Raw genomic sequence first — 11,156 nt, 5'->3', positions numbered from 1 at the left:
CACACTTTTAGCTTCTCTCATTCCTTGCAGTCTTAGACCAGCAGAGACTCCCTGTCCCGAAGAAGGGTAACTGTACCCGAAAGCCTACCAAGAACTGTTTTCCAGCTACTCGGCTGGTTTAATAAAAGATATCACCAATACTCTAGGCTGGCATCCAAATTCCTTAATCTCAAGACCATCTTTTCTGTTTCTGCATCTCCCCCTTTTCACTTACTACTTCCCTTCCAGCTCACACAGCAAATGAGCCAGGTGTCTTACAGACAGCAGCCTGCTTTGCTTCCTAACCAGCAATGTATCATTTCCACAGAACTGTCCATTCTGTGCTCTTGGAAAAGCCATATCACTGATACGGCCAAGGTAGCATCCTGAAATTCAAGTCCCTGTTTCAAAGAATGAAGATATCAAAGTCTCTTACTAAAACGTTTTATTTATTTATTTTTTTTAACTTGGGCAGCTGAAAAGATGTGCTTTTCCTTAATTATATTTTAAGTGAACTGCTGCTGTTGATGTTTTCCAAAAAGTTCAGTTTATGGCAGAGTCCTGGCATGTGAAGGTTCAGCTCAGATGTTTAATACCTGGCAAAGTTATAACCAATTGAAAACAGGATTTTATAGTAGGAGGGAGAAGCACAGTGTGGCAGTTAAGACTCTAGTAATTTGTATGGACTTTACCACATCGAAGTAGAGTATAGTATGAAAATTTAATATAAGCCTCTTCTCAGTCGGTATAAATTGACTTCAGCGGAGCTAGGCTGACATCCATCAGCTAAAAATTTGCTCTTTCATGTATGAAATCCTGTAGAAAAAATGTAGGTTGGTACAGTCCATCATTTTATAAATAGGAGGTGATTTTGTAATTAAAGCATATGCACAAAGGAGCAAGATTTGCATGCATTGCATTAACTTTGGTTTTTCCTACCTTTGGAGTACTTAACCATCAACTCGTAGAATTCTGTAAGGAAAATTGATGGGAAGAATGTGCGTATGTATAGCTATATATAAATATAAAGATGATTTATTTGCTACGCTTTGAAATGTTATCATGCTATAATACCATGAAGGGAAAAGATCCTTAATATGCTTTCTTTCACTTAAGAAAAATGTGATGAGTTTTTCTTAGTCTGTGGATCTTTTTAAAATGATTACAGCATGCTCTACTGCGTGTAAAAATAAGTGAGAAGCAGAGCATGAAAGTGTCTTCTGTGCATTTCTACCACCTGTTATGAGATGAAACAACTCTATTGTGGAGATAATCTGAAGCTGCTTTAGAAAATGACACGTCTTACATTCAATTTAGTCAACTTTATATGACCAAGTAAATACTAAATTTGATTTTGTTCTTTTTACAGTATCATTTGTGAAATAAGATTCCTCCTGAGAACAAATCAGATTTTCCCATATTTTTTATTATATAGGAAAATATGTAAGTAGTAAGTAAGCTATGCAGAAAAAGAAAACACTTTTGCTAGCCACACAAATTTGTTCAGATGGATAAAGAAGCAACAATAGTTCAGCATTATGATGAATAAATTAAAATGTTCAAGTTAGTTTACTCAAAGTTTGTATTGGAAGAGCTTTAAAGGTTCATATCTTTAAAAGACAGGCAATTATTTAAAAAAGAATGAAAATGTTGATGCTATTCCAGCCGGTATAAATAAATATCTTTATAAAGCTGTATTCTCTGCAATACCATCACAAATTTCTAAAATAAGCAGAAGCTATATTGGTCAGTTCTTGGATGGAAAACAGCTAAATAGCACCGTTTTTGTGAGCTGGAATTGAACCAAGACCAGCATGTGTTTCAAATGCTATTGTGCCATTTCAGCTCTTTTAATACAAGATGTTAAAACCATTAAAAGATCTCTCAACACTTTTTGTACGAGTTAAAGGGTGTATATGTGAAAGGCGAAACCTACATTTTGTGTGCCCTGTTTCCTTCTCAAATAGATACTGTGTAAATAGAGACTGAAAAGGGACATCATGTTTTCTCCTTCTTTTATTACCTTTAGAAATAATACAAGTATTAAGTTTGCTCTTCTGTGTTCTTACTAGAAGTCTGCTTTGAGAAATGAGAGACCTAGTGTTGGATTGAAAGAAGAAAATATTGATCCTGTAGCAGAGCTGACCCAGTTGTTTTGTCTGGCATTCATTGACAGCTTAAGTTAAGGGATAACATTGATGTTTAGGCACCTAAAGAAGCATGGTCCTATTTTTAATGATGCCACAGTCACTCATTTCCCATTGACTTCTAGTTTAGAACACGGTGGTTCTGAAAATAGGAGCCAATGCAATCCTAATGCCAGTAGTCTAAAATCAGATATTTTTTTATTTAGGTGCTTCAATTTGTGGGCATGAAGGATTAAACAATTTGCTTAGAAGGCATCTAATAGTTCAGGAAGGGTAATAATTACCCCTCCCTCCTCTCTACCCTTGCACCTTAAGTTTTTTTTCTTTGGTACCCATGATATTGCCATTTTTACCAATTTCCTAGGTGTTCATCTAGTCTGTTGGGAATGAAAAGATTATCTGAATATTTAAGATATTTCTGGAAATATCTGAATTTCTAATAGCAGGGGAGTCAGACATCAGAAAGGAGAGATATAAAAATAACTCATCTTGGAGTTGCCTCCTTGCATCATATAAAGACTCAAATAAGGTAACAGGTGACCTTGTGAACAGCGTTCTCGATTTCCTCCCTGAACGTCCAATAAGATACCCAATTGTACATTTCTTTGTCTGGTCTATTAGGTAGAAAAAGCCTTTGGAGCAAAAAATTCTGTGCACCTGCTTAAAATGCATAAAGTTATTTTTAAAACTTCATTGGATGCACAAGTGAAAATTAATTTTCCATCATCACGTAAAAGCAGCTGCTGATGAACAGTTCTCCCTTTCATGGGCAAATGTTCATGCCAGTTTTTCAAAACTAAAATTGTAGTTCTGTTCTCTGAAGAGCACTATGAATATTTCAGAGGTGACTGCAGTTTGCAAGCGAGTCAAATGATTCCTATTTATAGGTTTGTTTATTTTTTGGAAAATGCTTATTTGGGGGTGAAAGGTCTTGATTATAAATACACTGGGGGGTTTTCTTGTTAAGGCAATTATAATATCCATGCTGTTCTTGCAACTTCATGAAAGATGCTGCAAGTCTTCTATGCTAAATTGACAGCTTTAATAAAGAGGTCACTATACTTGATGTCCTTTTTCAGAAACTACTGAGAACCTGATAGCTTTAACTTCATCCAGGCAGCTAATTGCAGGATGGAAAATGATGTAGGCACATAACAAAACAGCTTGCAAGATAATGGCAAAAATATTTATGCAAAGACCCAACTGTTCACCTTAAGCTAAGGTTTTGCATATGCTACTAATGTGAATGAGAGCACTTTAAACAGCACGTCTTCTTCAGTGATGTGTAATTATTCATTTTCTGCAGTTTTAGAGGTGAAGTGAAAGTCACATCCTTTTACAGTGTCCTTTTTAAGCTATAAGAAGAATGCCTGTTTTGAAGTGTGAAAGGACAAAGTATTCTTCATTATATAAGACTGTATTTCTCATTATATGTGTCAGCTTAGCAGCATTTTCGAAGAGTGGTACTACAGCTTTTATGCTGCTAATCTGTGAGATTGACTGCGTCTAATAATGATTTTGCTTACATTAGAAATCAAGACTAGAGCTAAAATTAGAAATGTAATATGATCTAGTGAACCATACATAGACATAGGAGCCAGAAGTTGCCGTATTACTATTATGGTTCTGCCACTAACTTCCTGTTTGGTCTAGGTGAGTTGTGTGAAATTCTTAGAAACTGTCAATCAGGACTCACAGTAGAGATGATATCTTTTATTAGACCGACAAGATTTTTGCAAAAAAGAACACCTTACAGAAAAGGCCATTTTTGTCTGACACTGAAGAAAATGCTTCATGTCCATAAAACATGTGCTGTGCATACGGAGACCTCCAATCTGCACTAAACCCCAGCCTGAACTTTCCTGGGTTCTTGCACTAATTTAAAAATAAGGCACCCAGAGAGGTGACCCTTCTCTGCCTTCCCAATAGACACCTTTGTCTCTGGCCATCCTGACAGTGAAATCCTTCCTAGAATCATAGAAAACGAGGGTTGGAAGGGACTTCAGGAGGACATCTAGTCCAGCTCCTTGCACAAAGCAGGGCCATCCCCAACTAGATCGTTCCAGTAAGGGCTTTGTCAAGCTGGGCCTTAAAAAAACTCCACCACTCATCACTTCCTCTTGGTGGCCATGGTCTTAATCATCCCAACTTTGGGATGCCTGGCCTGGCCTCTTCTACCAACAGAACATTCTCCTTCCCCTCTGTTGTTAGGGCTCCTTATCTGTTCTCCAGGCAAACTGCTGCAGGTAGAGATGAAGACTCCTGCTTGCTGCCAAAGGTCACAAGCTTCCACCTTCCACTCTCCTGTGAGTCCATGTCCTTTCTCTTCTGTAGCACTGCCTCTGGCAGTCCTTCTTTCATAGTCCTCCTCCAGCATCGATTTGATGAAGTACTCATGGAAGAGGATGCTTCAGAGCTTTGCTGCCTTCTCCTGTAGCTCTCTTGCCTGCTTCTTTAGGGGCACCACTCCCACCTACCTGTCTTTGGAAGGAACCTGCTGCAGCACCAAACCAGGACCTAAGTGGAAACCTTGGCAGTGAGGAGTCCTTGGACAAACACCTCACAGGTGCCAGCAGAGGAATAGCTAGCAGTGGCATTGTGACATCCTCTGGCCATTTCCCTGGGTCTAATCCTCTGCCTCTCTCTTCCTGGCCCTTCTTCCAAGCAGCCCTTTCCTAGCAAACTCCCCTGTTAATTGTCCTGTTTGCTGCTCTTTGGTCCTTAAAGGTTCCCTTTTCCCTGTTAACCTGCTTCCTCTCACCAAGTTTACAGTGAAGAAGGTGAAAGAGTTTCCAGGCAAACTCCCTAGTGAACTCCTTACTCTGGACTCTAGTTACATTAGGGGTTTAAGTATTGGTTTCACTGCTGAGTTTTCACTGCTTATATTAAATATATGTAGGTTAATTACTCTTAATTAAAGAAAGAACTTACCTTAAAAGCTCCCCTGCAAAGAAGGGGATGCAAACTGGCTTGCATTCTGCTTGCAAACTACCCTGTTTGCTCCCTGGTCACTCTTGGGCCTTGACTGGCTCCTCCCCCGTGTTAGGGCTTTTGACAGAGACACAATCACCCCACAACCATTCAGTTAGCAGCACTCCCAGCTGCTCTCAGAGCACAAGCCCCAACACACAGCCCACCAAATAAACACTCAGTAAGTCGAACACAGGTAGCCGTGGCTTGCTTACCTTCCCTGAGTGGGATCTGGTGCCTGGCATCTCTTCCTCGTCCCCTTCCTTCTCTTGCTCCCAGTAAACTGCTTGCAAACTGCCCTGTTGGCTGCCCCCGTTTGCTTGCTCCCTGGTCACTTGCAGAGTCTCCTTTTATACCCTTCTGGGCCTGGACTGGCTCTGCACTCTTGTTAGGCCTTTTGTCAGACACAGACAGCGGTTACCCAGCAATCATGTATTAGGATTCTTTTATGCACACCTAATCAAATATATCATCTATTCAGTGTTGAAAGTCTTGTTTCACACAATGATGATGGCATTCATCTTGGTTCTTGGAGGGTGTAGATTATATCCCATAAGGTATCAAAAGATCTGCTTGCTAATTAGAAAAAACTTCTTTTTTCTTCCTAGAAACCCAGCTCTGTTCGCATTGATCAGTTGGACCGTGAGCAGTTCAATCCAGATGTGATTACTTTTCCTATTATTGTCCACTTTGGGATACGACCTGCTCAACTCAGTTATGCTGGAGACCCTCAGTAAGATCTTTTTCTTTAAAAGTTTATGTTAGAAATAATATTTGTCTATTAAATAAGTGTGTACATTTGTGCCTTTTGAAGTTGATGGGAAACCTAAAATTAACTACAGTAGGAGAAGGGGTAAGACCTGGGGTATTTTTGGCAACTAGGGTAGGGGTGCTTAACCCCCAGCCTGTGGGCTGATATGTCTTGCAGCTCCATATCATCTAGCCCATGGAGATCTTCAGGGGTCTGGAAATTTGGTGGTGGGGGAGTGGTGCCACAATTCTCCTGATGCCTAATTTCTGGACCTATGAGAAACCCTGGGTCCTGGATGCTGGATGGGATGCCCAATCCCAGAACACAAGGCTGGATGAAGGCGACACTGGGCCCCAGATCCCAATTCCAGCGTGGGGGACTGGGACGGGGTGGTGTCAGATCCCCAGGACCTAATTCTGGTGCGTGGGGGGCAGAAGAGGGCAGTGTTGGGAACACTGGACCCAGTCATGACTCAGAAGTGGGACTGACTCTGTGCCACTCATTTGGCCCACAGGGCCAAAAGATTGAACACCACTGAACTAGAAAATAGGTCTCCTCTTTCAAAAAAATGCAGCTTTATTCTGAATTTTCTTTATAAATCTTAGATTTAAATCAAACATGTACAATTTATACAATATTAAAATGATATACTTTAGTATAAATCTTAAGCTGAATTTGCAAAGGGGTCTTTTTCTCAAAAAAAAAGTACTATTGTTTAAGAAATAAGAGATTTAGTGAAAATGATATTTATATTATTGACTTATTTTAAAAAACTTTAACAGTTTGAGAGCAATGAAGACGCTTGGACCTGAAATTTAACTGCACTTTTGGGTTGTGGTTAAGTCAGTTGTGCAAACCAGTACATTTGCATTCTTTGTCTAGCTGTGACACATACTTCCTTGTTAACCATGGAGATCACTTTAAGCTTGTGGTGTCTTTGTTTCTGTAGTAGTAAAATGAGAATAATTGTTCTTCACGACCTTTGTTTCGAAACTAAATTCTCTAATATTTGTAAGCTCTTTGGTTTTCTTTTATGGGAGCCATTAGAAGAGCACAGCACTATAATTCTTCCTACATTGTCATTTTATCTTTAACTTTATCTAAAATTTTTTGTTAAGATTTCTTTAAAGCTGTCAAGGGATTTTAGACACATATCGTCCATTACAGCTAATGGAATAAGTTTAACGTTAAGACTTTTCTGAGTTGGTTTTCTAGCATCTCAGACCTATTATTTTGGTAAAAAATATCTGTTTCAAGGGCATTCAGAAAAGAAAGTTCTGCCTTTTGTGTTTTTTTTTTCCTGTTCTAGTTTTTTGTATAGTTTTATTCTTTTTATTCCTATCCTTCAGGCATAAATATCTGAGCACTTTTCACACAAATCAGCACCAAGAACAAAGTTTCTTTTGGACTTCCTGGAGTCCTCTAGGACTCTCCTCTATTTTTGGAAGGAAAGTTCTTCTTGGAGTTCATTTGGTTGTTGCTTGGGTAGTTGATTTGTTTGTTTAGCTTGGTGGTTCTCAACTGCGGCACCACAGTACCCTAGGGTGCCAGCAGTCCTTTCCGGGGGTGCCACGATGTGGGTGCTACCACAGGCAAGCTGAACTGTGTGCCTCCTGTGGAGGGAGATCAGGAAGCATCTGATGCTGGAGGCCACGGTCTTCCTACTAGAGGTGTGTGAAGCAGGCCCTATTTGATTCGGATTGAGCCTGAATCATGGACAGTGATTTGATTTGTTGATTTGGATCACAGTTCCTGATTTGATTCTCCTGAATCTGTACCTGAAGATTCGATGCTGATTCAGAGAATCAGCGATTTGGACATAGACACAACTTTAAATGTTTTTTCTACATACCTTGAGGTACCAGCGCAGCTTGTGATCGCTGCGATTCTGGGGTGGAAGGAGTATCCCACAGTGCTGGAGACCCTCCACGTGTTCAGCAGTGAACCCAGAAGTGGACCAGAAGTACTTCTGGTCCACTTCCAGGTCTGCTGGGGAGCATGCTGGGGAGGCCCCTGTGCGTCCCCCTGGCTTGGTGATCCCCAGACCCAGGAGGCACCAGTTACTGAGCCGGGGCAGGAGGGGGGGCTGGGGAGCCCTCCACACGCTCCCTGGCGGACCCAGAATTAGACTGGATCTACTTCTGGTTCCACGTCCGGATCTGCTGCTTAGCATGCTGGTGATCCCCCCACCCTCCTGTAGGATACTCCATGCACCCCAGCATCACGAGCCCCTGGTACTAGAGTATGTAGAAAAAACATTTAAAGCTGTCTTTGTCTGAATCTTTCCGAATCTTTCCAAATTGATTTGGAGAGATTAAAAGGTCCTCTGATTTGATTTGGATTCAGAGATTCAGCCACCGAATTGGGCCAAATCTCCGCCAAACTGAATCAAGGACTGAAGCTTCACACAGTCCTACTTCCTATAGCCCTTTAAAGTCCAACTCCACATGTTCCTCTTGGCAACAGGGTCACACAGGACACGTGAGACTGTCCTGTGCCCTTCTGTATCCGGGGAGAGCAAGCATAGTTGGATCAGGAAAGGCTTTAGGAAGCATCCCTTTGCACTGCCTAATGGGAACTAGGCCGGGCTGTGGAGCAGTTGTTTGAACTGCCCAGATGGTTGGGTCAAGCTGGGTTTCACCAGCCTGTCACAAAGCCTGTCCACGGAGTCAGGCTCGGCTTCACGACTGCTAAGCCAGAGAGTCAGTATGAGCTTGAGCAGCCACTTGCATTGCTTAGCTGGAGGAGCTGGGTACAAGTGCACCCAGGGCACATGAGATGGCTCTCCTTCTCCCTACCCACCCACTGGCATGGAGAGTTTCACGCAGGGCATAAAAGTCTTGCCTGCCTTAGATTCATCAGAAATCCTTAATTCAGGCAGGAGCACAGAGTAGCATCCTGATTGAGAAGTACTGCTGTAGGCAGAAGCAGTGAAATGGTAGCTCTCAACCCAACTTTTATTTTAAAAAATGGTAGCTCTCAACCCAACTCAGAAAAGTTGAGAGAGAGTGCCTTGACGTGAAAACGCTTGAGAACCACAGTCAAGAAGGTGGGAATGCAAAGATAATAAATGTATAAGTTGTTTTGAAAACTATCCTCATGCTCACTTAAGTGCCGAGAAAATGGCAGAGGAACAGTCAATGTTTCCATTTGTATATAGACTAGCCAGACACAGTAGTCTCAGAAGATTATGGGAGCATGTTTAGGAATGATGGACAAGAATTGCAATGAGCAGACTCCAGTAAGAAAAAAACTGTGGGGAAGGAGAGCGGGGCTGTTGAGTATTATGAACTAGCAGAACAGCTGGCACTTCATGTGAGAGACTATCAATAACCACCACATGAGGACAATTCTAAACTGATGCTATTTGTACATTTGAAACATTAAAAAAATAAATCACCAGTGTGATAGCCTACTTACCTCCATTTGCTTCCTTTATTTTAAAAGGTGGTTGCTTTAAGTGGTTTTTGAAATCCCCTGAATCATCTTTTTTCTACTATATATTTTTTTTAACATTGTACATTAATTTATACAGTGTAACTCCCTGTTCTGACTGAAGCATTTCCTTTCAGTAAGTAGGCTTATTCTTTCCATAAAAGCAGCCACTTGAATGGAGCATATGAAGGGCAAAGCACTGGGTTGGAATCAGAGTTATCCTCCCAGTTCTGCCACTGGCCTCTTGGGTGACCTTGGGTAAGGCACTTCACCTCTCTGAACTTCAGTTTCAGTGCAGTTCCTGTACAATATAGGTAATTATACTCGTTTCTTATGTTAAGCTCTTTGAGGCATATTTGTTGTGCAGAGAAAGTATTGATAAAATATTTTGTCATGTTAATGGCAGCTAATCTGGTCACTAGATCAAGCAGTGATACATTTATGTGTCTCTGGTTTTCATTAATTATTTTCTGCAATTGGCAGTGCTTTTTAACATTTTTTCATTGCACTTCAGGTACCAAAAACTATGGAAGAGTTATGTAAAGCTGCGTCATTTGCTTGCTAATAGCCCCAAAGTCAAACAGGCTGATAAACAGAAATTGTCACAGAGAGAGGTGAGTTGCAACTTAGCCTGTGAGTCTGGCATTGTCCCTTTCTGACTAATATTGCTGCATTCCTATGGAAATAAGCAAAGTAATATCTGTTGTCCTCATACGTGATTTTTCTCCTCGCTGTGTTACTTTGATATTACAGTTAATCTTGACTTCTAATGGAGTGGCTTTTTCCTCCCTACCAACTGCAAGTTCTTTACCCAATTACAGAAACTACCATAAGGGGCTGACCTTTTTATAGCATTTGTCATTAATGATTTCAGTAATTAATGTTGAGAAGAGCTTTCCATTCCAGGCTGTTCTTTTCAATTACTCATAATTTTAAAAATTTCCCTTCTGGGATGAATCTGAGTCTAAAGCTGTATTTGGTTGAAAAGTCTTAATGAAATTCTTTAACCTCTTTCCGAGTGAGTGAATCTTGAGAAGGTGGACTGATATTTAAAAACGTAATAATTGAATCACAAATATTAGTTATTTTTTATTTTCCCCCACAACAAAGCACTCCCCATTATACCTGAAGGTAAAAAATACTGGTGATTTGTTCCTCAGAGTATCGAGTACTTGATAGCTGGTATTTATTTGCATGGTAGATATGAATGCTTAGTAATTTGGAAAATCAACCAACCTGAATGTGAATTAAGACTTCCACTTTGGAACTCCTTGTCTTTTTAAAAAATCTTGGACTGAAGCATTAATGTTGTTTCTTTATATGTGTGACAGTAACTCTGAATCAGAGAACTGATGTAAAGTATATGAAGGAGGATAGAACTTTTATAAGTGTGGAATGAAATTTGATAAAGCAGCTTTTCTTTCTTCTTTTTAGTTAATTTATTTGCTGTTTTCTTATTTTGTAGCTGATCCTGCACTAGATGGCCTTCAATATATTTGACAGTGCATTAGATTTCATTACTACTGCAAAGAATAGCATGCTGTTGTATGAACATGGGGCTTAATTAACATTGTATTTATACTAGTATATATAATAACTCAAAACCTTTCAGCTTAACACAGTGAAGAATCACTGTGTTAAGTTATCTGTGCCATAATTCTAAGGAAAAAAGCTTTTGCCACTGAAGTAGATGATTTTGTCTTTACTGCAGTTTTCATCACTGCAGCAGAGAACAAATGGAAGGCTAGAACTTTTTATTAAAAATGTCTCATTAGGGAATAATGGATGAGTTATTCTTAAAATTTTAGTAGATAGGGTGTGGAGACGATTATATTTTGCTGTCAAAAATGAAGTGCTCCTTTTGACATTTATCA

At 40.1% G+C, this 11,156-nt stretch overlaps 1 protein-coding gene across 2 annotated transcripts in view; it reads left to right on the top strand.

The window, feature by feature from the left end:
• The window catches only part of DROSHA (drosha ribonuclease III), a 104,443-nt gene that overhangs the window by 41,300 nt on the left and 51,987 nt on the right, over window positions 1–11,156 (top strand). For both annotated transcript variants that reach the window (XM_019542048.1, XM_019542057.1), the window contains 2 exons: window positions 5,705–5,829; window positions 9,797–9,896. In XM_019542048.1, the coding sequence (XP_019397593.1) occupies window positions 5,705–5,829; window positions 9,797–9,896 (225 nt within the window). The remainder of the gene's footprint in view (window positions 1–5,704; window positions 5,830–9,796; window positions 9,897–11,156) is intronic.

Source organism: Crocodylus porosus, unplaced genomic scaffold (assembly GCF_001723895.1).
Source record: "Crocodylus porosus isolate Cpor-Errol unplaced genomic scaffold, CroPor_comp1, whole genome shotgun sequence".
Classification (NCBI taxonomy): domain Eukaryota; kingdom Metazoa; phylum Chordata; order Crocodylia; family Crocodylidae; genus Crocodylus; species Crocodylus porosus.
Note: the sequence above shows the minus strand (reverse complement) of the source record. Positions and strands in the feature narration are given on the sequence as shown.